Raw genomic sequence first — 25,571 nt, forward strand, 5'->3', positions numbered from 1 at the left:
TGATTACATGGGGGGTGTATACTATACTGTACTTATATAAACTGGACTGAAAAATGTTGTTTACCACTACTTTGTGTTAAACATATTTATACTCAGACAATCAACTTAGAGCTGTCCTATTGGGCCTAAATGTTTTTATTTTCCAAAATACCAGCTGACATTTAACATTAGAAACCATTGATTAAAAAAAAAAAATGTGATTATCCTCATATTAAGCGTATTTGGAATGAGTTGATAACAGGTGGAAAAGATGCAATGTACAATTATAGGAAGACCTTTAGCTTGTGACACAAAAGACATTTCTTTGGAAATAAAGTTACAGCTGTATATAAAGTGGGTGATGTACAGTATAAAGTTATCAGATATAACACCCTTATGTTTTAGGAACATTAGAAACTGTTTATGAGACAGAGAAAAGGTCAGCCTTTTCAGATCGGTCACTGTTTTCTGAAATAAATGGAATGAAGTGTTTTTACTGCCAGCAAACTAAGTAGCTAAGTACTTTGTGAGAAATTAAAAGAATGAGCAGGCTAAAAAATTTAAATATGAAAAGTTTTTACATTCTTTCCAGGTACTGTAATGTAAAGCCTCTGTACTTCAGCAGCATAATATAAGCTAAAACCTCATGGATAATTCACAACTAAAGTAAAAAAATAATAATAATCAAAGGTAACTATATTGAAATTGAATTATTCGATGTCACTGCCTGACTACTATGATTTGCTATAGGTGCATCTTTTAAACACATGCCCACATGCATAGGAACAGAATCCTAATGATAATACATTTCATTTATAATGCACTTTTCATGTGCTACATTTAAAAACACAATAAACACAATCCTTACAGGATCACCAGGGGTTTAACTGTACTTCATTTAAATTGCAGTACTTTTTTTAAGAGACAAAACCTCTACATGACAGCCAGAAACTTGTCCTTCACTGTTTCACCACCAGCCCCTATTTTGGCTGAAATCATATTTTGGTGCCTTTGCACCTTTGCCTTGACAAACCCGCCTTGGAGTTGATTTCCTGCCTTTACTGGAATTTTCCTTTGTGTGGCGCACTGGTTGGAAAAACACCTCAGGTGATTTCCGCATGAGTGAGTTTGGGAGGAGAATGGTCAAAGTTCCACGTCCAAAGTCAACAAACCGTCATCGTCTTAAGATGAAGGATCCTATCGGCACCTGCACTGTGAGTATTTCTTTCTTTTTTACATATATATATAAATATACACATATAAAGAAGCTTGTTTTCAGGTTCAATGCATCAGTACAACATGTAAGGTTGTTTTAGGCAACACATACTCATTCATTAAAGGACCTTGCAGGCAAAAAGGCCCAATTTCACTGTCTTTCAGTACAACCAACTCTATCAGAATGTGAAGCGATATTCAAAAAATGGGGAATTCTTCTGCAAAGAGCTCATGACAGTGTTCCAGCAAAGGTACAGTGAGCACTGGCCAGTTTGGAGGGGAAAAAGGTCTGTGAATGATTACACGTGTTTAACTATGACTCTGGCTTTGTCCATTGTTGCACCTTAACGCTGTTTTTAGGGCTGAGCTGGAGAGCAATTATTCCAAAGGCCTTCAAAAACTGGCAGGAAAACTCATCAGGGCCTCCAAGGGAATGTCAGACAAGTAAGATGGCAGCAATACTGTGTGTTGTGTGTAACCTGACCTCAGCCTACAGACGTAATGGTATCATAGGAAATGTTGTGACCTAAACACAAGCAGCTCTATACCCTTTTAATGCTGCCTACTTTCTCAGTACCACCTACAGAGCCTGGTGTCACGTGTCAGATGAGATGTACGCTCGAGCGGACGCCCACCGGTACTTTCATCCCCTGGTTTTCAAATGGTGAACAGTGGTTTGGCAGATGTGGTGGTAAATGTGACATGGTGATGTTATTTCAGATCATTAGGAAACGCATTTCAACAAGAAGCAATAGTGGAAATCCGACAACTGATGGATGAGCACAACAGGAGGAAAAGGCCTGTATGTCTCTGCTGTAGCTTCCTCTAATCTAAAAGGGCATAAATGAACTCTTATGTGTTTGGATAGCTTGACAGTGCTGTTGAAAGAACTGGAAAGCTTGTTACGACAAACTGGAATGAACAACTTAAGGTAATAAGTAGATTTTTTTTGTAACACTTCCCTTTATTTTTACATATTTCCCCCACAATAAAGTTATTCTTAATCTTCATTAGGGAATGCTGGGAATGGGCACAATGATGCTTGTTATATGCAATATAATCCAATTATTATAAATATATATATGTATATTTCTTTTTAAGGAACATCCATATTTGTCACCCTAAGATGCCAAATGCAGACAAGGGGGACAAAATCTAATTCAAAAAATCAATCCTACCTTGCCCTATGTATCATTAAAAGATGTCATTGACTACTTACAAAGTTTGACAAAAGCAAAGCATTCAGTCAAAAACATTGGTTATAATATTATATGCCATACAAGGGATTCCAGTCATATTTACATGCATAAATAAGCCAAAAAAAAAAAGGATTCCAGGTATATATTTTGACACTTTATTATTATCTATTTATATTTATTTATACTAGTTATTGGTTCATCATGCATGTTTAGTTCAGACTGTTCACTGCTTTTATGCACCACCGCAGTGTGTCAAGGACCAACGGTCACGGTGTGAGTCGGAGCCAGCCACAGTGTGGTAATAGGCTGTTTTAACACATTTAGGTCCTTAGAGATGCAGGGTTAAGCTAAAGCTTTTTATCTTTTTATCAGACAAGTGCAGGGATTTCCTTTTCTCATGTCTGAAAGAAAATCCAGAAGAACGATCCACCTTAGAGGCATTAATGAGCCATCCCTGGCTGGAGTAAATACCATGTGATTTCTTTGGACATTAAGGTTGTGGACTGAATCTAAAGATACACAAAGACATGTATCAATTATTATTATTTATTTTTTTTATCAGAAACCTTTAGCTGTAAACCTGTATTGAAAACACACCTACAATACCTTATTGTTTTAACTCCTTATCCTAACCTGTAAGTTGGGGTCATACAACATTCAAGATTAAAAAAAGTTTATTGATATATACACAGCAGTGCTGAGCAATCAAAATCTCACAAAAAATAAATAAATAAATAAATTAAAAAAACACTTCAGTGTCGCAAACAAATAAAAGTTTTGGGGGTTTTTTTTGTATGTTTTTTCTTTTTTTGTTTTTCCCTCTTGTCTGCATATGCTAACAAAGGTCAACAACACGTTTGTATAGTTTGAAAGTAATCTTTTGTTCTTTTTCTTTTTTTTTATTCTGATTCCTTGAAACAGACAAAAAAGAAATTAATCAGTCTAACCAGAGAACACGAGGCACTGTTCAACTTTGTGGAAAGCAATAAGCACATCTGCACCGAGAAAGAAAAGCAAAAGGCATGTGATGCAGTCAATACGCTCTACATACATTTTGATCATTTGCTCCAATGCTTTTGTCGTTTTCTATTGAGCAGACGTGATGATGTTTTTTGTGGCCTCTCTATTCTCTTCTTCAATGCAGATGCTAAACAGGTTGACCAAATCAGCAGAGGTGCAGACTCGTGTGGACGAGGAGTATTTTAGGACCAACATGGAGGGTCATCATATGAGACTAAAGTGGGAAAATACACAGAGGAACTGCTATCAGGTGAGGAAAACTGCATAGGGCTTCATTTGGTGTCCTAATGTGACTATATATATAAATATATATATATTTGGTTTTTTTTTAAATTTATTTATTTATTTATTATTATTATTATTATTATTATTATTATTTTAGGCAAATTGAGCTCAGTGACTTCCTTAAGTTCACCTCTTTGTTATGAAGTTTGAACAAGAATGTGGTTAGCGTCAGAAAACTGGTACAAGAACTGATGCTTTATTGTTATTATAGCACTGCTATATGCCACAGTAAATTTCTTACTTCATTTTTATTTAGTTTTTTGTCATTTCTTTTAATGTTAAAAAAGGAAAAAAAAAAAAAAGCATCCTGTGCATTTTGACTCGCGACTCTGCCTTAGAAATACACATGTGCATTATAATAACACACTTTTTTTTGGCGTGAAGCAAGAAATAACAACACAAGGAAAAACACGTCAGCAAGATAACAACAAGATTGTTTTCAAAATAATTCTTATAAACTTTGTATGATAAATAAGTGAAAAAAAAATGAAATAATGGAGATGAGAGCAGCGACAGCAGATGATACAATAAACTAGGGGTGTCTCGATCCAATATTGGATATCGGTCCGATATCAACCGGATTCAAATTTCCAATTTTTTATTTTAATATTTTTCCAATTCATCCTTTATTTTGTTTTATTCAACTGTAGAATACTGTAGATATTATGTTGAAGGTTAAAATTTATGTAACCAAGAGTATCATCCCTTGATCAAGCCTTTTGTAACATTCCACACTACAAAAAAAGTAATTATTAATTTTTTATTAAAGAAAAGGAAAAAAAAAAAAAGTAATAAAGGTATCGGCTGATACGCAAGGCTGCAATATCGGTTTAATCCGTCACTACTAAAACTAAGCATTTATTTCCATTTGGGGAAACCCTGAGCAATGTCTGCAACTGATATGCATGTTGTGATAAATATGATGATTTCTGTTGCGAAATCATCATTCCAGTCTTCTTTCTCCACCCAGATCATTCAGGAGCTTGAGAAACAACGAATAGAAGTCCTGTACGACATCATGAATAGATACAAACTCCACATGTCCAGCTTTGAGCAGATCCTTCGACATGTAAGCCTCTCTGACCATCATCCTGCTCGGGTGCACCTCAGTGTCCTTTCAGGGCTGTGGTATTCACTATTGTTTTTCTGATGGTTTCAGGGTCAAAAACAGATTGAACAGACGGTTCAAAGGGTGGACGTTGACAAAGACATACAGACCCTAGTGGCAGAAAACAGACTGACAGTGGACGATAATAAAGCAGAGTTTCTCATTGCTGATTACTTTGTGAGTAAGCTTTGGTTTGATTCTGACCTTTTTACGTTTTTTTGAGAGAGTTTATTTATTTAAAACTAACCCTCTGAAGGTGTGCTGTGACAATTGGCACTTAGATGTTACCAGTAGATCAGACATGGGCAACAGGGGTCGAAAATTTGTGTTGACCCCAGGACAAATACACAACATGACTCCAAAAACACACATGAAATGACAACAAGAAACAAACAAAATGGAAGAAAAACACAAAAATAATAATAATAATAATAATAATAATGCATTGGATTTTATATCATGCTTAATCAAAGACACTCAAAGCGCTTTACAGAATTAAGGCATTATTCTTTTACTCCACACTTAGTGGTGGTAAGCTACTATCGTAGCCACAGCTGCCCTGGGGCAGACTGACGGAAGCGGGGCTGCCATAGTGAGCCGTCGGCCCCTCCGACCACTACATTCATACTAAGCAATGTGGGTGAAGTGTCTTGCCAAAGGACACAATGACAGATACCACTGGAGTGACTGTCACCCACTGTGGCACCTGGAATTCTTGTCAATAAACAAAAAGGGAGAAAATAATACACAAGATGACCAAAAAAAACCACAAAAAGAACAACAAAAATACACAAAATGACCAAAAAAAACCACAAAAAGAACAACAAAAATACACAAAATAACGAAAAGATACACAAAAGTACAAAAAAAATGTCTGAACAAAGAGCAACGCAGATACTGGTGTGACTTTATATCTCTGTGATCAGGAGGAGGAAACCAAATCTCTGATGGGCAGAGGAAGAAGAAAAGACGCCATCAAATTAAAGCTGCAGCGTCTGGAGGAGAATATTAGCAAAACAAAGAAAGACTGTGACGGTAATGTTGTGCGTTGTTCCCTTCCCAGCTTATTACTTCTAAAACTATTCAAATGGCAACAAAGCATTCTAAAATGAGTTCCATTCATCGATAAATCCTGTTCATTGTTGAACATCCTTGCAGGGATTGAAAAGTTGATAAAAACCTACTCTGAAAACCCATCGTTCTCAAACCAAAAGAACCTCGAAGAAACTGAGCAGCAGCTCGATGAGGTAAAAATGTGTTTTTGTGAGGTGCTTTGTTGTCAGGTTTCTCCTATGATCTTAATATTCTCATATGGTTACTTCCAGAATAAGCTGAAACGGGATCTCCTGGAGGCAACACACTGCAAACTGTCTGTATCACTGTCAGAAATAGAAGGGAGGCCACGGTCACTGCACAGATTTAGTGACAGCATTTTGAAATGGAAAGAAAAGGTAAGATCAACAGAGGAAAATGGGAATAGATTAAATTCTAGAAGCTCAAATAGGTCATTTAAACCCTTTAAAACATGATTTAACTGTTGTTTAGTCACTAGTTTTTTTTTTTTTTTTTTGCAAGAGGAAATATTCTGTGATATTGGACTCGAAGTAAGTAAAAAAGATTTATTACTGACTGAATATTATTGAACTAATGAAGATGCTGTGAAGAAGCATCAATTTCTGGTGTAAAAACATCAGAACATATGAATTATAGCTGATGCGCAGCAATAGCCGGGGGCCAGGCAATTTTAGGTTAAACAAGACAGTAGCTGTTAGCGTGTAAAGGCAGATTTCAAACGGCTGTCAATTCTTTTCCCACCAAAACACAGATATTGCATCTAGATATCATAGAGATGTTGATAAATTGTTTTTAACATACTGTAAGTGAAAAGCTGATGTTTTTAGTTGTTTTTTTTAAATAGCTATTTTTGCATTGGCTCCAATTGTTTGCCTGAGAGCCTGAGATCAAATTCTGATATTTTCCATAAATTATCTACAATGACTCTAATATTCTGTCATTTTTATTTCTATGAACATTGAAAATGTATTTACTAAGAATTGGCAAATATATGTGAACATTACTTTTTCCAGTCAAACATTTTGATGCAGTGTAGGGTTATTTTTTCATAAATAAAAAATCTGTTTCGACCGTTTGTGTCGGACAGTCTGAAGATGAGCTGTAGCAAGATTGGTGTCAATTGAGCAAACATTGTGGGAGGATATTGTTTTAATAAGTTTCAGTTTTTGATAGGAAAAAAGAGTGATGGACTTTAGTGTGCAAAATCTTCTCAATATTGGGGCAAAATTTTGGTGAAAGTTGAAAATCTGTAGCACATTTGGTTGATTTCTTATCAATTTTCCAGCTTTTGAATTTCAGAAGCTTGCTGTAACGCCACCCTCAGGATTATTGGCCTGTTTTTGTAGCTGAAACCATCTGGCATGGCACTGGAACCTTTGTGCAAAATGTGGTGATTGTTCGTGCATGGAAATGTAGGCTGTGTGGTCCCTAATACAGAAAGGATCAGTTCCATTTCATTACCCATGCAATAGGCTACAATTAAGAATGCTTTTGTTTGAAAAGAAGCCAGTTATGATATATTTGAAGACAAGTAATCCAGGATTAAGTTTGGTTTGTTTGAGCTCAATTCATGGAATACTACATGTAATTAAAACTAAAGTAATCTTACAAATTAATCTTATTTATAATTACAACTTCCTTTAAGCTAAAACAGCCAATTAGAGCAGTTTTAATAACATATATTCCAATGGCTGAGACCCACAGTAATACAAATAAATATCTTTATATTTCACTAAGCTATTATCAGCCTGATAGTAGATGTTTCATCAGAAAATTATTATTCAATTTTACACATGCAGCAGCAGCTATCCTTTAAAAACCTTCTAATCCAACGTTTCCATCACAGGACTGTGAGCATAGTGTGGTTCAGCTGACTCGTCCTGTCAAACTCAGGAGGACACCATTCAGATCTCGCCAGTCCCTGAGAGCCTCCATCATCTACAAAGGCCCCGTTAGCTTTGGGCCCCAGCAGTCTGTGGAGCCCTCACCTGACCCCAGAGACACAACAACAACAGCAGCAGCAGCAACACAGGACAATGCCATCGAAGAGTACGATGCTAAAGAAGCTGCGACTCAATCAGACGACGACCAAAGACCAGGTAAGTTAGAAACACTCATTTTCCACTATCGCACCTGAAAATTATAGATTTAAAAATAGATTTATTTAACTCATCCAGATGTGGTGAAACCAGCGCTGAACTGTGTAGGAAAAGGCCGCGCCCTGTACAACTTTACGCCTCAGCAGGACGATGAGTTGGCACTAAAAGAAGGTGAGGAATGATTCAGCTGCTGCTGCTTATACTTGGAAAAACTAAATCTATGAGGTTATAATATGAACGGATTTGCTTCCTAGGTGACCTTCTTAACATTTATACCAGAGGAGACGGCGGTTGGTGGTATGGGAACCTTAATGGACAGACTGGACATTTTCCATCATCTTATGTTGAAGAACTTCCAGTATTGGATCAGGTTCAGTCATCTGAAGCCTGAGACCCACATGAAAACCAATGATCTCAAATATAAAGCATTCTTAAATGCAAACATTTATAACTGACCTGATTAAAACTGTAGTTCATTGTGTAAAACCAGGGGTTCCCAACCTTGGGGTCACAAGACATTGGGAGAAGGTCACCAGATGTCTGCTTATTTTTCTGCAATTACAACAAACTTGTCATATAACCAGTTTTCTTGCCATATTTGCTACATTCCGGCCACTTCTCTATCAAAGTTCAATGTGTTTACTGTACATTTTTTCCACTTTCTGCACTTATAAATCCTTTCCACCACTTTTCCGAGCTAATATTGCATACGTTAACCCATTATTGTCACGTTTGACCTATTTTCACCATATTTCATGCTCATTTTTTTTTTTTTGCCAATTTAACTACATTCATGATTTCTGTTTTCGGCACCTTTATTTCGGGGAGAAGCACTGGTGTAAACAATGTTTTAATAGAAAACTAACAGACTAATCACAGAGTGCATTAATTATACAAAAGCTTTTATTTTATTGAAGCAGTTTCTACACTTGCCAGCTTGTATATTGACTGTGTTCTATGTATAAAACAAAAAAGTACAGATGAAAAATAAACTGTTTACATAAAAATGTACGAGATGATTTGCCCTCCGCACACACACAGCCCAAAGTTGAACACCAATTGAACTTTTAAGTTTCTATAAACAATAAAAACACAACCAATAAGAATATTTGACAAATAAGACCATCACATTTGAACTTCTCAATAAAACATCACTTCAAATGGTCCTTTATGTACATTTCTGACTTCCTTTAGTCATCATTGATGCAGGAATTCCAAACCGATGTATATTCCATTCTCCCATCTTTCCCTCAGCGTCGTGTTCGAGCGATAAACTCCTTTCTCACGTTGGCGAGGAACGCTGCTAAATTATTGGTTTCCTGTAGTCGGCTTTCCAGGTACGGCAAACACTCGAGCTCAGGATCACTGGACACAACTAAGAACATGAATGAAATAAGAGGTATTTCTACTTTTCTATTGTGAAATAAAAGCATCTGTTTCACAGTGTCTATAACTTACTTTGATATTGTCTGTCCTCGTTCAACCCCATAGTAATAATGTAGACGCTGTCCTCGTCGGCAGGGTTTATATTACGGAAAATAAACTGCAACTTTTCACCTTTTAAAACAACGACAAACAGTTAATGTTCAGAAAGCAAGCCTGCATAAAATCTATAGCAACTTAAGATATGTTTAGGCAAAACTGATTATGCTCACCCACGTTCATGAACATTGCACATTCACATACTATAGCAATACATATCAAAATAGCCAATCATTCTGACACTATTAAATCTGAAACAGAACTAATCAAATTTTGAATGAGAAACTGTGAACATACCTCTGGCCATCTCGCTTTTGCCAAGAATAGTTCGTATTTCCAGGCCCAGATGTTCCTGAAAGACAAGCCTGGCTTTCTGGAGATTCTTCAGTCGGGCTTTGTTTGCTTTATTCTGAGACTCGATCACTAAAAAGATTAAAAAGAAATGTTTAAAGAGTAAATATGATTGAAAAACTTAAAAACAGCAAACCTCTGCAGGATTTTAAAATGTTATAGTTGTGTTAAATTTAAAGATGTCTCTGAAGTTTAAGTTGGCAGATTTTTAGTAAAGTGGGAAAAAACAAATAAACAAACACATTTGGTGGGTTTTAGTTTTTTTCTTACATTCTCTCCTCTTGGTTTGCTCCTCCTTGAGTTTTTCAATCTTCTTCATAATGTCCTGTTTATGCATTTCCGTCTCTTGAAGCTCAGATAGTTTCTGGGAAATGATGCGCTGTTTATCCTTCAGTAACACCTTTTGTTGTTGCAGATCTGAAAAATTAATTTTGTTAGTTTGTGTTTAAAAAAAAAAAAAAAGAGAGAAAAAAAAATCCAACACAAAAAAAAAAACAATTTAAATATTATATTAAGGCTGAAAGAAAGATTTGACCAAATGAAGAAAGAGACTCACCTTTTTTTAATGTCTGCATTCTTTCAAAAAGCACTTCATCATCTTTACATTTTTTTAAACATGTATCTGCAAAACAGAGGGGGAAAAAATTCCTTTAATAATATCAATAATACAACAGACAATCATTGATGTTTGATTTAGTTGATGCAAAAGGTTTAAAAAATATGTTTCTTATCTAATGTTAACATATTCTCAGTCTTAGCGTGAATAATCAAATACTAGGACACGTCTTTTAAACAGCCAAAATAGAACTGGAGAAAAAAAAACAAAACATTGAAACTATTGCAATTATTTACCTGGAAAGTGTTACCATTAATAAAGGAACACTTAATATTCATATGGTAATGACAATAGGTAACATACAAACTGAAATAGTGTATCTTACCAAGGGCTGATTTCACAAAGTGTTTGTGGGACTGAGAAAACTCTGTAGTCATGTCGATGATGTCTGAAAAGGTTTTGAGGTGATTATTGTGGATCTCCTCCATCGCACTGGCAAACCTGTCACTCATGTTTGGATCGGTGATGGACATCATCATGACCGAATGTCAGTCTACAAAGACATTAAAGGCATAAACATGATTTTTTTTATTATTATTATTATTTATTTAAAAAAAAAAAAAAAAAAAAAAAAAGATGTTAGGAAACAAAAAGTTGGCACAAAGATCGCGATAATTTAGTGTTGATCATCGTCAAGCTGTTGCCCTTTTGCTCCACCAGCTTCAAGTAATTTGTAAACAGTGTAAAACACGTAGTTTACACGACATGTGTTAGTATAATAATACACGAAGAATTATACAGACAGGCACTATGCACTACCGTTGTTAATTTGAGCATGTTTCATAGCACAAACATTAGTACTCGCGTAGCCATAGCCTTTCTATGATACATAGATAGCACAACGCAGCTAGCTAGCACGTTAAAGAGTTAAATACTGAGCTTCCCAGTCTTCAATCTAACGCGTAATACTAACTTACCTTTTATAGCCCACTGGAATTAAAGTCAATCTCCTTCTGACAAACTTATTCACAGCTCCGAGCCGTTAAATTTAAAAATCCGCGGCACGGGGCTGTCCTTACCACCGGAAGTGATGCACTACAACAACTTCCGCCTTTGCCATTGTGACGGCACCGCTCGCTGTGTGACGGTAAATAAATTAAAATAAATAACTTGCTTCTGAAGCTGTAACAAGTTGTGATGTTATCCTCATCGAGTGTTTGTAATTTTGAAACTGTTCAATAAAAAAGTGTTGAAAGCTGAAAAATAAATAAATAAATTAAAAATTAAAAATAAAGTTTAAAAACATTAAAAAAAATTGTGACAGTAAATAAATGTCACATTCATAAATATATAGATGCAGTCTTTGTCAAATATTATTAGTTTTATATGTCTTCTGAAAGCCACCTCGCAAAAAAATCTATATTTTAAAAAAGAAAATATTTTTATACCAAATGTTTTTGTCCTTGCCCTAAACTAAATAAACAGAAGTAGGATTTTTAACCAAACATCAGCACATCTTTATCTGTTTGTCTATTGTTATTTTATTTTATTTTATTTTATTGTAAAAGTAACTGAGGACTTATCTAGTCCCCTGGCTGACATTCAGAACCTGTTCTTGCAGCTTTCTCCAATTTTGCTTTGTCTGAGGATAATGCAAACTGCCTCTTATTGGGTCTGGTCAAAAAATAGAATGAAGAAATTGAAGAAGTTCTTAACAACAAAATAAAGATCAAACATTGTTAAAACGAAATAATTTTACTGGATATGCATGTGTTCAGTGAACACAATAACTGTTGTTACATAACACTCTCTGATGCTCACATCATGTCCACCTCCAATGCCAGATGGGCTGAGATGTTGGGTAACAGTATAATGTGGAGCCTGCTTTGCTGTGTTCACTCAAGATTGAGAATATTAATGAGCCTGAAAGAATTCAGGGGCGCTACATGGGACACTCATTTTGCTGTGTGCACTACGGTTAATAGTTAACATTTGTAATAGCCGAACTCCTAATGGTGGCCCAGCCTGCATGCAAACAGTTATCTAACATGTCAAAATGCAGATCCCTCATGACCTGGGAAAACACTGTTTTATTCTCCACAAGCTCAAATTGAAAAATGAGCTGCCATGGCTCCATCGGATGATTTATGATGGCGGGAAAGGTATAAAGTGATGTGAGGTAAAGGCAGGGCTCCATGGTGCTTTGATTGGTGCTGAGGAAGCTGCTGGTGCAGTAGGTGTGCACACACAGGGAGGAAGCTAAATGGATCTTGTCTACAGCGTTGGCGTGCTGACCATACAGCATCTGCAGAACAACTATCAACAGTTCCATGACGTTCTTAGTTTTATGTCCACCGTGGGCGACCCTCGGAATATTTTCTCTGTTTATTTTCCTCTTTGGTTCCACCTTAGCCATGATATAGGTACGAAGATGATCTGGGTGGCTGTGACTGGAGACTGGCTAAACTTGATTTTTAAATGGTAAGCAGACATTGAACTGTAACATATAACATGTTAAGGTTTCATTTATTCAGACAACTTTTTTATCTGGAAGTTTACTTTGATCTCCTTTTCATTAGATCAAAGCAAACTTTGTGAAAAAAGTTGTGTGAATGAATGAAACATTAACATATTATTCAAAAATCTGGAATTATTTGTTTCATTCAAACATTTGTTTAATGAGTATCTAAACTTCTGCCTTTTTTTTTTTTTTTAGGATTTTATTTGGGCAGCGTCCTTATTGGTGGGTGCAAGAAACTCAGTTTTACCGCAATGACTCCATACCACATTTAGAGCAATTTTCAATAACATGTGAAACAGGACCAGGTTTGTATGAGCTACATGTGTTTTAGAAAATGTTAAAAAATACAAGAATATCCCAAGCATTTTCTCTGTGTAGGGAGCCCATCCGGACATGCTATGGGTTCATCGTGCGTGTGGTATGTGATGATCATCTCTGCTCTCAATTTTGTCCGGCCCTCCAGCTCTTCGTGCACTCAGAGCATTCAAAGGTGATTATTTATTATTTAAACATTGCAAAAAAAGGCAATTGGTAGTTTGTTTTTCTTTTCTCTAATTATTTGTCCTTCTACAGGTTTCATCTTCTGAGATCTTGTTTGTGGATCTGTTTTTGGGTCATTCAAATATGTGTTTGCATCTCCAGAGTCTTTATTGCAACACATTTTCCACATCAGGTGATCCTCGGCCTTTTTGCAGGTATGCCTCGCTGTGCTTTACGCCAGGGGTTCTCAACTGGTCTCACTCTGGGACCCACATTTTTCTACGGCCATTAAATCGCAACCCACGTTTTTCAAATTAGGTGTTGAAAACACACATTCTCTTCTTTAAATCATGCCTATCATAAGAAAGGTTTCTTTCAAAATAAAAGACATGTCCAACATTAGAGACTTTAAGTATTTATTTATTTTTGACCAGCTGTTCGTGACCCACCCAGTACAGGTCCGCGACCCACTTTTGGGTCCCGACCCACCAGTTGAAAATCACTGCTTTACGCCACTTTACAAAAGCATCTTTTGTATTAATTGTCATCTTTTTCTTTGTGTAGGTATGCTGGTTGCAGAACTCTTTGAGCACATCCCCTCAATCTACAACGCAAGCATGAAAGTGTACCTCCAGGCTGTCGTTTTTCTGTTCTCTGCAGCTTATTGCTTTTATCTGCTGCTCAAACTGATCAACATTGACCCTCTGTGGTCAGTCGACGTTGCCAAGAAGTGGTGCGCTCACCCAGACTGGATCCATCTCGACACCACACCGTTTGCCGGTCTTGTTAGAAATCTGGGAATGTTGTTTGGTCTGGGTCTGTCTGTAAACTCTGAGCTGTTTGTTCAAAGCTGTAAGGGAAAGAACAGCCACAAAGCCATATTTAAACTCATGTGTGTGACAGCGACTCTCACCTTCCTGCAGCTGTACGACTTCATCAAAATGCCCACTCACAGTGAGGTGCTGTTTTATGTACTGTCATTTTGTAAAAGTGCCTCCATCCCTCTGGGTGTGGTTGCTGTTATTCCTTATTGTGTTCACTTGTTAATCAGAGATGAGGAGAGTAAGCTTTCATAGATTACACGGAGAAGACAGACTAAATGGCAAACCTGATTTATCCTGTGTTTGTGGGATTTTCTCAAGTTTAGTAACTTTGTCGAGAGAGCTGTTTGATCAGCATTAAATGATACAAAATATGTATAAGTCCATTAATTCGATGGTTCTTGACAGCAATGATCACACAAGCACTGAATCTCCAGTTTGTGTTAAAAACAACTGGATCCAATAAATGTGTTTTCTATTCTATATCAGACCTCATCATGAGCTTTCGTGTAGCCAAAACCATTGTACTGAAAAGCTAAGGAAGTCAAATAAATGGCTCATTTTTACACCAGGTACTAAGTTTTCAATAAACATCAAGAAGGAAGAAAGACTTTGGCATGATTTATGTTGGATTAAATAAGTGTTTACTTGTTACCTTTGTAAAAACAAGAGCAATATTCTTACAAAAAATGTCACCTCCCTGGGAAAATCAAAGTTTCTCATTTTGTTCAGCATGTAGCTGAAAACAAACACTACAAAGAAGACACTTAAACCCCATCCTCAGGCTTCCCTGATGATATAATACTTCCTGCTGTTTGTATTACCTAATCCAAATGGATTACATACTTTCCTTAAGTGAATCAATATACCATTTGAGCAGAATGCATTATGGCTTCGAGCAGTCTGATGTAACAATATTTGGAAAAAAAATGTGAAATTGACCAGAAAAAAAAAATAATCAAACAATTTCCTGGTCATTAGCATCCAGTAACAGATTTACTGAATGACATAAGTGTGATGAGTGGCCCCAAGATCAGACAAGCCTAATGGTAGCTACATCTGCCTGTCTGCACAATCATATCGATTAGGTAATTAACTGGTTAAAAAAAAAAATCTGTCATTACATTGATTTTCACAGCAACTTGAGCCATCTACCATTACAAAAAGACTTAAGAAATTAGTTTGGTCAACACAGAGACTTACAAAAAGCTTATTTACTTTTTTTTTCTTCATTATTCTCTTTTATTGTTTTACCTGGAAGGTAGCATACTAGTGCTGTTCAAACGAACAAGGTGATCAATGATTTAAATAGAGAACCAATGTTGATTGATGAGAACCCAGAATAATGTTGACTTTGATAAACTACAACACAGGCATTACAATATGTGTTGAGAAAACAAACAATTTGGGCTTTTACTCTGATGTGCTGGAAGTTTAAAACTAACAGCAAAACTGCCACGAGTGAATAAAAATGCTTTTTTCCCTCAATACCAACCAGAACAGCACAACCGTAAAACTGAGGAAGCAAGACTTAAATTACAGAGAGGAAAAAGGAAAAAGACTTTGAACAAGGTGGAATGTTTGCAAAACTACCAATTTAATTCACTTTTTATTGTCTGTGTTTAACATTTGCATATTTAATGTCAAGTCATGTAAAGAGGATATTACATTTATACAACAGTGTATAAGAAAAAAAGAGAGCAGCCCTGAGAGGGACCTGCAGAGCTTCCAAACTGGAGGTCAAACAGTTGTAATTTGAAGACACCAACATTTGTTGTCCAATCAAGAAAATTTGGAAATAAATGGGATTCAATCCAAACAAAAGGATGATTACATGAATGAAAATTACATGGATGACTCAACTTATCAGAACTTTACCTGTTATTCACTTTTTTTCAAATGTACAGACAAAAGCTTTACATTAAACAACAATATCTCATAAAAAGGACAAACATTCCTTCTTTACACTTTGGTCATAAACAGTGTGCAAAGAAAGCTGCACGCAGCTGTCCCACTGTGTGCTCGGGTAAAACAAGGGAAAGGTGTTTAGCTGATAGGAGCACCAGTTGTAACCAGTTTATAATAGGCTCCTCTCTGGGCCATGAGGCCATCATGTGTGCCTTGCTCAATGACAAAACCATTGGACATAACTGCTATTATGTCAGCATTCTGGATTGTTGACAATCGGTGAGCGATTACGATGCAAGTTCGTCCTTTCCTTGCCTCATCCAGAGCAGACTGAACAGTCTAAGAAGGGGTTTAAAAAAAAGATAAATATGTCACAAAAGTATAGTTTAAATGTGTAGGAATAGCTTCAATGCTAATTTATCTTCTTTCATTAGGTACCTTTTCACTTTCTGTGTCCAAGGCAGAGGTAGCTTCATCCAAGAGCAGGATCTTAGGGTTCCTAATGATTGCACGAGCAATGGCAATTTTTTGTTTCTGTCCTCTTGATAACTGGGAGCCCTGAGAACCAACCTGGGTGTCATATCCCTACCAGAGAATAGAGAAACTAACCATCACATGATTTAGACAAACAAGTAAACAAAATATCTTGTTTAGGCATCAATAATTATGATTTTTGGCTTTCTGATTAATTGCTATACAAACATTTACACTCAACGAGTTAATACGAGGTGACACTTCTCAAGCAAAACATGTACTCACATCAGGTAGCGCCATCACAAAGTCATGAAGGTAGGCCTTCTTTGCAGCTTCAACAATCTCTCCAATGGTGACCATTCGTGCGTTATCTCCATACTGTATATTCTCTGCTATGCTGCAATCAAACAGCACTGGTTCCTGAGACACTATGCCAATCTGTGATCTCAGAAATGGTACATTTACCACTTCAGACGGGTGACCATCAATCAGCTGAAAAGCCAATAGTTAACTGATTAAAACAGAGAATTGAAATATGTTGGTCAATATTCAGTGAATATACATACCACTTGCCCCTCATCGGGGTCATAAAACCGCTCCAGCAGCTGAACGCTGGTGCTTTTTCCACAACCACTGCTCCCAACAAATGCTAAAGTCTGACCAGGCTTCACAGACACAATCAGGCCTTTCAACACCTGGACATCCGGTCGCGTTGGATACGTGAACTTGCAGTTTTTAAACTCTAGCAAACCTTTGAAGTTGTCCTGAAAATAATTGACAAGCATGGGAAAACGAATGCAACACAATGGCCTTTTATCATGTAGCATTAGGACACTGATACAAAACACCAACCCATGTTTTTCCATCCATTTGGCTGTTGCTGATTTTGGGAACTCTGTCCAACAGTGTGAAGAGTTGAGCAGCTGCAATTTTTGCTTTGGCGTAATCTGGAGTGAAGGAGAAAGCTCTGCCCAGTGCCTGCCCGCTGATTACAATGGCTGAGACCACTCTGGGAAAACAGGAAAATCATGTTGGTGATTAAAAATTCAATATACCAGTACTGTATGATCACATAATGGAGGCGTTTCACCAACCTAAAAACCAGCATGTATTGCAAACCCTCTTTGCTGACCAAATAGCCTCCATATCTAAAGGAGGCGGCATAAGCCATGAAGATGACACACTTTGCAAAACCAAAACTTAGTCCATAGACATTAGCTCTCTTTTTAGCAGATATATACGGCGGCTCGAGTTTCTCTTCATATGAATGCACAAAAGACGTTTCTTTGGCTAAACCTGCAATGGTCCTGATGTTGGTCAGGGCTTCACTGGAGACCTGCAGGGAAAAATTGTTTGTAATGTGTCTTTAGCAACAACAGCAAAACAATGAAAGATCAAAAAGCAGGATCTACTGCGGTACCACATCAGGAGTTAGCTTACCTGACCCGCTTCCTCCATTGCCTTTTTGTCTTCTTTTGCAAAGCCTGTCAACATTTTTGCTTGGAACAAACCAGAAAGCCCAATGAATGGCAAGAAGCAGGTAATAACCAAGGCCAATTTCCAACTAAAGTAGAAGGAAATAATGAAGGAGGCCCCAACACTTGTCAATGAGTTGACAATCATGCCGATCTGAGAACCGGTTGCCTGCACAAAAAAATTACAGTATTTGACAATTACAGCAAAACTGTCCTCTGATTTTTTTTAAGTTTTGGCCCTTAAAATTGCAGCTCACCCCCTGAACCATGGATGCATCTGTGGCCAATCGGGTTGTGAGAGTTCCTGGACTGTTCTTCGGGTCATCAAACCAGCCGACCTCCTGCCTTAGCATTGACTGTAAACCCACTTTTCTCAGACGTCTAGTGAGCAGCTCTCCCGACTTGGCAAAAGCATAGCCCTGAAAGAATAAACCCCGACATGTGACGCTTATTTTGTCCTGCTTGTACTCTCAGCCCATTTATGATTTTTTACAAACCTGTACAAACCTGTACAAACTGAAATAAGAAACTGATAGCACCAATGACACAAAACAGAATACAGATTTGGTTAATCTGCTTCCGCTGCTCAACCACGTCTTGAATGGCAAAAGTCTAAAACAAAAACAAACAAATGTTATACTCTACTATTCCTGAAAGCAATAAAACATTACGATCACTGCCATTTACCCCAAGAATCTGACTGAACAGGAGAGCGTAGATTGGGTTGACTGAGCCATTGATAGCAGCTCCGAGTGAGCCAACGAGCATGTAGGGCCACTCGGGCCTGTTGTACTTCAGGATACGAGCAACTGGAGCTGGCTCCACCCGTTCCTCTTCTTCCTTCTCATTTCCCTAATAAATAAAGTGATCAATCAATTTGTCTTGTTCAGTTGGTAGCTTCATGTATCTCAAAGGATTTAACTTTCTTCGTACATCCTCTAGAGCGTTGTCCTTGTCCACAAAGAAATTGATGCTGCCTGTCAGAGCATCAGGGACGAATTCCGTAGACAGTTGACTGTGCGATCTCAGCCGTAGAGAGCTCCTGCTGCAGTAATGTTGAATATTTTAAACTTCAGTCTTTACAGATCTGTACATGAATTTAATCTGTGGTGCCTTTTTATTGTACCTTTTACTAGAATGGTTGCTTGAAAAACTGAAACCCCGCAATTTCACATTGTAGTGTTCTTCATAATCTTCATTGATTACATCTGCAAGAAAAAGAATTGCCCAATAAATACAGCTCTTCATATTTTGGATTCCCTAATGCAAGCAAAACATTGTTGCTCCTCATTTATCTCCTCAACCTTTGTCAGGTACGAGACAGTTAAATAATTCTAAATGTATTAAATGTCAATTTAAATCTTCTACATTTCAGGATGAAATTGTTTCAAAATTGACACATTTATACCCCATTATTTACATTAAATTATCAATTATCCACCCAAAAAGACAACCACTGGTAAGAAGTAGCTACATGTTAAATTGTTGATTTTTCTATCTGAAGATATATGAGACATCTTAATTTGAAATACATTTTATGCAGGTAGCTACGTTGAAAATAATGATTTCAAGGGTGGACAGTCACATTAGTCGCATACCGATAGTTGAACTGGGTTGGTTTTGGTTCTGCAGGGTGACCAAAGTGAAGAAGACTCCTTTCTTTTCCAGCAACTCATTATGTGTTCCTCTCTCCACTGCCTCTCCACGCTCGAACCCAACAATGACATCTGCATTCCTGATTGTGGACAGACGATGGGCAACAGAAATTGTTGTTCTACCTGCACGAACCTGCAGAGATTACACCTGTAAGGATGTCATTTATCAAAACAATATGGTATGTCACTTCATGAGGAATAAAGAATGGCTCACGCTGTCCAAGGCTTCCTGGACTACTGCTTCACTCTCATTGTCCAAGGCCGACGTGGCCATGTCCAGCAGAAGGATCTTAGGGTTTCGAACTAGAGCGCGAGCAATAGCAATCCTCTGCTTTTGTCCTCCACTCATCTGGCCTCCACCGTCACCCACCAGGGTATCAAATTTCTGAAATACAACACCAGTAAAATACACTTTAGTTTGTTTTTCTTGTCAACAGAGTACCATCATTTGTACCAATTGTTTCATTGTAGCTTCACCTGTGGTAGCTCCATAATGAACTTATAAGCATTAGCCTCCTTTGTTGCCCTTATTATTTCTTCCATTGTTACTCCAGGTCGACCAAAGCGAATATTCTCTGCGATGGTCGTGGCAAACAGAACTGGCTCCTGCTCCACGACGCCAATGATAGAGCGAAGCCACGGAATGTTTAAGCTGCGAATGTCATGCCCGTCCAACGTCACCTAAGTATGAAATTAGACATTAAGACTTTTAACATTTTCTTAAGGATTTCTTTGGCAAACCTGATGTCATTCTTACCATTCCTTCATACGGATCATAAAACCGTTGAATGAGCTGGATTGCCGTGCTCTTCCCTGATCCACTTGGTCCAACGAAAGCTGTGCTCTCTCCTGCTTGGATCTTTGTGCTAAGTTTATTTAAAATCTGGAAAGGTTGGTGGGTCTTTGTCAACAAATGAATCAAAATTAAACAAAAGTCAGAAAATAAATGTTACCTGGACTTCTGGCCGTGATGGGTAAAAAAAAGTAACATTATGAAACTCAAGGTTGCCTTTTACTTTATCTAATTTGTGGCCCTCCTCTGAGAAACAATTAATTTCCGGGATCTGTAAAAAACAAAAACTTTACTATATTGGTTTAGATCAAATTCAAAGTTTTGTTGGATTTTACCCTGTCAAGTGTTTCAAAAATAGTCTTGGCAGCTGCTCGGCCAGAAGCAAAGGCCTCCAGGCACGGTGAAGCCTGCCCCAGGTTCATGGCTCCGACAAGAACACCAAAGAAAACCTGAAAAGAAATGAAGCAACTGTGGGTGAGTGTTACGTCTCCTAAATAATTTCTTAGCTCATATTGCATGTCATACCTGCATAAGACCACCTGGAGAAAGCTCTTTGGTGTCAATAACAAGCTTGGATCCGTACCAAAAGGCCAAAGCGTAGAAAAGGAAGATGATGCACCACATGTATCCCTGGAACACTCCAATGATTGCACCCTTCTTCACTCCCCAGTTCTGAGCTTGCAAAAGGTTTTTGTCGTACCTGTCAAATATTTGATTTAACTTTTCAAAAGAAGGGCTTTGATTATCGTTTATAAAAGTCTCAGGATATATTATTAATAATAGTATGTTTTATTTGAACATCAGCGACTTTCAAGTCACCCAAGGTCACTTAACAGAACATAATAAAACCAGTGCATAATAAACAGCAGCAACAGCACAGTATAAAACCACAATAAAATTTAAGCTAAAATTGTATACCTCTCCACTTCTTTATCTTCCCCACCGAAGGCAGCAACAGTTCTGATCGATGACAAGACCTCATCAGCCACTGCGCCTGCTTTTGCGTAGGCCTTTAACTCGCGCCCTGTCAGTGTCGCAACAGCCTTCAGGGATAAAGATGGAACAATAATTAAAGACCCAGAACCTAAGGGCATTTCTAGACTTTACGCAGAAAACAATAATCATAATATGTGCTTGTCTGGATTTATTAATGAAGTTTTACATCAGTTTAATACAATTTAAACAATACATTATCATATTATGTCTGTACATGACCAATGCAACAAGCTCTTAAAAAGCCACAATGCAATATGATAAAATGAAAATGTAAATACAATTTTAATTCAACTCAAACAAATTTATCAAGTATTATGAGTCAAAATATTGAGTTTTTATTTCTCACGTACAAATTTTATTTCTCTTATGTACAAAATAGGCGACCAAAAACTCCAGAATGCTGGAACATTAACTTTTCAGACAACATCATATACAGTTCAGACAGGGGGTGGGATAGGGGGACATGACCCCCACAAAAACATTAGAGTAGGGGGATATCATATGGTATATCTCGTCACAGCTTTACCCCTTGAATTATAAAAATTAATAAACCACACAGTGGCAGTACAACGTTTTTTTTATTCTGCATGAGCTTAAGACAAATAGGCCGACATGAGTTTGCTGTTAGATATTGTCATTTCTATTAAAACTCTATTCAAGATTGAATAACTCAATCAATCAAAACAGGTTTTAAATGATTATCTTTTGTTCTATAACAAGATGCTGCATGCTACAACATGGTAATCATACCAATATTCCTTAGTATAGTAAGCACTCACAACCTCATTCCTCCCTCAGTAAACATTTATGTTTAAATAAATCTTTTTATTAATCAGACAAGTCCTAGCCCTTGATTAAAAAAATAGTCATAAGTCACTTCTTTTTTTCACAATGAGGTTATTCAAGGAAAAAGAATCGGCTTGGTTTTAAAATTAAGGAATCATTTCTTTATTGATAAGAAATGTATTGCACTTATGGGTCCTGCAACTTTAATCTGAATTAAGCAGTCAGAAAGACTAATGACGGATGTAATATCTTTAGAGTCATTTGCAACCTTTTGATATTTTGCATAAAAATGTCATCCACTGGGGAAAAAAAAGGAAGAATAGAAGTTTTGATATTTACCTTGATTGCATTTTGTGACCAAATAGTAAAAAGTATTGAAACTCACCATAGCCATGAGTCCTGCTCCGAGTCCAATGAAAGGACTCACAGCTGTGACCACCAACGTCAGCTTCCATCCACCAATAAAACCGATCACGAACCCAAAGAAAAATGTTGAGATCCTCTCAATGAAAATAGATACTTGATCCGCGATGGCATTGTTAATCTTGTTGATGTCGCTAAAATAGAACAGAAGAAATAAATATAAAGCAAGCTTTTTAGTAGGGGTATCCCAATCCGATATTGATATCTCCGATATAGTCCGTTCCAGACTCCGCTCCAGCACTTCTAATAAATGGGTCAGTTTTTCCTCATACCTATACTGTTGCAGATTATTGTTCTGTTCGAGAAATATCACTTGGTCAAGCCTTGACTAACAATCCCCACATAAATATAATTAACTACAGTATGAATGATTTGAATTGGAATCGTATCATTATTGGGATCGTCCAATATCGGTATCGTATCTGAAGTGAAAATGTCGTATCGGAACACCCTTACTTTTTAGTTGCCTGGTAGTTGGACAGCAAAGTGAAACTTACTCGGATATTCTTGTGTTAAGTTCCCCGACAGAGTTACAGTCAAACCAGCCAATCTCCATTTGCATCACCTTTCGGAAGTAAGCCTTTCTTAGTTTGTGGGTTTGACTTGCAGCTGCTGACACCCAGAAAGCAATCTAGAAGATAAAAATCATATTTGTAATTTGGATAAATGGATGGATAGATGGATGGAGAAATGGATGAATAGAACGATGGATAGGTGAGTGGATGGATGGATGGATGGATGGATGGATGAATGGATACCTGAAAGTAACCAAGAAAAAGAACTCCTCCTCCAATTCCAATGTAGTAATATGCAAACATGGTCATCTCAGCCTCGATATCAGTGCTACCAAAAATAAAGGATAAACATGATAAATTAGCATCTATACCGATAACAACGCTAAGTGATGACATTGTGAGCACAAAAACACCGACTTACCCACAGAAGACTGTGCCGTTTCCAGCCGTTTCATACACAGAACCATTAGTCCAATAGATGGTGTTGTTGTTGCACTCTTTGTTTGGGTCTTTCAGTTCCTGTACTTCGAGCTCATAGGCAATGAACGTGTTTGTCATCATGCCATACACCAAGAGCATCAGTGGGAACGCTGCCCCATTTACAAGAGCACACACACTCCCCACCACCATCATCACAACGTCTTTAACGGAGGCAAATCGATACTAAAAACAGTGGTTAAAAAATAAAAAAAAATGTATTATGTACTTAATTTGTCTGAAAACCTTTAATATTAATTTTTCAAAGTTGTGTAAATCTAGTAGGAATGAAAATAAAATGTTCACCAGCTGAAAGTATCCAACACTCATGTTGTTTTTCTGACGTTCATCATCTCTGTAAAACAGGCGGTGAACACAAACAATCTATAAACCTCAATCGCACTGAAGACATAGTAAGCATAGGTTTGCTATTCAAACTTACCCTTTTTTAAGGTCTGTAGGACATAAATGAGATGAATATTGGTTAGAGTTCATTAAAGGGTAACTTGTGAATTTCTAAAAATTAACTAACTGTAACCAGCAAACCAAAAAAGTAAGCTTTTCTATTCGAGTTTTATAGATCTAAAGTAGCATACTGACCTTCATCGGTATCTGCAGTTGTAGTTTTACTTGATTTACCTTGCTTCTTCATTTTTGCTTGCTGAGTTTAAGCTTCAAAAGAAGAAGAAAACAACAAATACATCGATTAGGATACACGTTCTTGATTTTGGTGGAGTTAGAAATCAGATGGTGAAATATTTCCATTTTTCAGTCAGTTATGAGGACTTAGACGTGACAAAAACTCTTCTGTAATATTACATTTGTTTTGCAAACAAATAATTAACAGAACACTAGAAAAAAGATGAATTGCTAGTGATAAAGGAAAAACACAGATACAATCAGAAAAAAAGAAAAATGTCCAATACCTTTCCGTCCTCTCTGGAGCTCTGCTTTCTTCAAGACTACTGAGTATCTCTGCTCATAGCCGACCTATGTCTCTCTTAGTACTTTATCTACCTTTACACTGATAAGGATTGAAACAGTAATCAATTTCCTCTCCCAACCTGTTATTGTACAGTCACTCAAACATTTATTTATAACAAGCTAAAATCAGTATGGACTCATTTGTGGTGAGCTAAAAATTGTTGTAAAACTCTAATATTTACAAAAAAAATAAAATTTTGCCTAAGAATTGAATTTTCTGGTTGTGAAGAATTCCTTTATTATCAAATTGACTGTAAAATGAGGCCAGTGACCGCAAGGCCATTGATTAAGATCAATGCTATCTAAAAACACGATAATATTCATCATAACACAACAAGGGCTTTTATCATGAACCATAATGACTAAGCTTAAAGGGGGCCTACAATTTTTTTTATTAAGACAATGTGCAAGCACCAACTCAAGCAAATCAAAACAAATGTGCTTGAGTATGAGTAATGACAGTGGAGTTTGCTCCTTCTTTACAACTATTATTATAACAGAGGAAACAGATATGGTCATTGTTGGCAATGCTGCTCAGCTATTGATGGATATTAATGAGGTACTTCCAAAAAATCATATAAAACATGTGTCCTAACAAAAACACGTAAGCAGGTGCTTTTTTTAATGTTATTTGTAGTCGTAATAAAGAAATCTCAGTGTTAAGAGTATAGCACATATGTCAAACTCAAGGCCCGCCAGATCATCTAGTCTAGTGAAGATTTTTTATTTAAAAGTAGAAATTATGGCAAAAACAGGACTTTTTGTAAATTAACATTTAAGTTTTAGATAAAATACAATGAAGGTTGCAAATACTACATTATTTACAGAGATATTGAGACGCAAATATTTCTAAAAAGCTAGAGAATTCTCGAACATTGTCCCATAGAATTCTGGC

General features: G+C 36.9%; 4 protein-coding genes across 10 annotated transcripts; 2 read left to right on the top strand and 2 right to left on the bottom strand.

The window, feature by feature from the left end:
• The first annotated feature begins 1,079 nt into the window (after window positions 1–1,079).
• On the top strand, window positions 1,080–9,061 carry nostrin (nitric oxide synthase trafficking). 2 transcript variants are annotated; one of them, XM_028436944.1, is made up of 16 exons: window positions 1,080–1,193; window positions 1,330–1,445; window positions 1,555–1,638; window positions 1,769–1,831; window positions 1,915–1,996; window positions 2,063–2,125; window positions 3,315–3,413; window positions 3,538–3,663; window positions 4,669–4,767; window positions 4,858–4,983; window positions 5,733–5,841; window positions 5,965–6,053; window positions 6,132–6,257; window positions 7,727–7,979; window positions 8,058–8,150; window positions 8,234–9,061. In XM_028436944.1, exons 1-16 carry the CDS (start codon window positions 1,098–1,100, stop codon window positions 8,368–8,370), a joined length of 1,761 nt encoding a protein of 586 aa, XP_028292745.1. In that variant the 5' UTR covers window positions 1,080–1,097; the 3' UTR covers window positions 8,371–9,061. The 2 variants fall into 2 exon arrangements, with proteins under 2 accessions (XP_028292745.1, XP_028292746.1); XM_028436945.1 differs by having other exon boundaries at window positions 1,082–1,193; window positions 1,360–1,445; window positions 8,234–9,060.
• On the bottom strand, window positions 8,918–11,481 carry spc25 (SPC25 component of NDC80 kinetochore complex). The gene is made up of 7 exons (XM_028436946.1): window positions 11,346–11,481; window positions 10,754–10,921; window positions 10,369–10,434; window positions 10,083–10,229; window positions 9,759–9,884; window positions 9,438–9,536; window positions 8,918–9,354 (listed from the first exon to the last, which is right to left on the bottom strand). The coding sequence occupies exons 2-7, from the start codon at window positions 10,905–10,907 to the stop codon at window positions 9,230–9,232; spliced, it is 717 nt and encodes a 238-aa protein (XP_028292747.1). The 5' UTR covers window positions 10,908–10,921; window positions 11,346–11,481; the 3' UTR covers window positions 8,918–9,229.
• Window positions 11,482–12,631: 1,150 nt separating this feature from the next.
• LOC114454697 (glucose-6-phosphatase 2-like) lies at window positions 12,632–14,446 on the top strand. 5 transcript variants are annotated; one of them, XM_028435335.1, is made up of 5 exons: window positions 12,632–12,849; window positions 13,085–13,194; window positions 13,268–13,379; window positions 13,463–13,584; window positions 13,934–14,446. In XM_028435335.1, the coding sequence occupies exons 1-5, from the start codon at window positions 12,632–12,634 to the stop codon at window positions 14,443–14,445; spliced, it is 1,074 nt and encodes a 357-aa protein (XP_028291136.1). In that variant the 3' UTR covers window position 14,446. The 5 variants fall into 5 exon arrangements, with proteins under 5 accessions (XP_028291136.1, XP_028291139.1, XP_028291140.1 ...); XM_028435338.1 differs by having other exon boundaries at window positions 13,268–13,371; window positions 13,461–13,584; XM_028435339.1 differs by having other exon boundaries at window positions 13,268–13,358.
• Window positions 14,447–15,765: 1,319 nt separating this feature from the next.
• Window positions 15,766–24,690, bottom strand: abcb11a (ATP-binding cassette, sub-family B (MDR/TAP), member 11a). Of its 2 annotated transcripts, none has more exons than XM_028435334.1 (28): window positions 24,619–24,690; window positions 24,293–24,364; window positions 24,135–24,147; window positions 23,999–24,047; window positions 23,637–23,878; window positions 23,459–23,543; window positions 23,198–23,331; window positions 22,663–22,834; window positions 21,414–21,538; window positions 21,021–21,195; window positions 20,831–20,944; window positions 20,656–20,766; window positions 20,460–20,585; window positions 20,180–20,383; window positions 19,917–20,087; window positions 19,646–19,835; window positions 19,174–19,255; window positions 18,981–19,089; window positions 18,735–18,899; window positions 18,555–18,659; window positions 18,305–18,466; window positions 18,013–18,216; window positions 17,667–17,908; window positions 17,425–17,581; window positions 17,139–17,336; window positions 16,858–17,064; window positions 16,537–16,683; window positions 15,766–16,437 (listed from the first exon to the last, which is right to left on the bottom strand). In XM_028435334.1, exons 2-28 carry the CDS (start codon window positions 24,342–24,344, stop codon window positions 16,237–16,239), a joined length of 3,942 nt encoding a protein of 1,313 aa, XP_028291135.1. In that variant the 5' UTR covers window positions 24,345–24,364; window positions 24,619–24,690; the 3' UTR covers window positions 15,766–16,236. The 2 variants fall into 2 exon arrangements, with proteins under 2 accessions (XP_028291135.1, XP_028291133.1); XM_028435332.1 differs by having other exon boundaries at window positions 18,981–19,092.
• Between the last annotated feature and the right edge of the window lie 881 nt (window positions 24,691–25,571).

This window comes from Gouania willdenowi, chromosome 21 (assembly GCF_900634775.1).
Source record: "Gouania willdenowi chromosome 21, fGouWil2.1, whole genome shotgun sequence".
NCBI lineage: Eukaryota > Metazoa > Chordata > Actinopteri > Blenniiformes > Gobiesocidae > Gouania > Gouania willdenowi.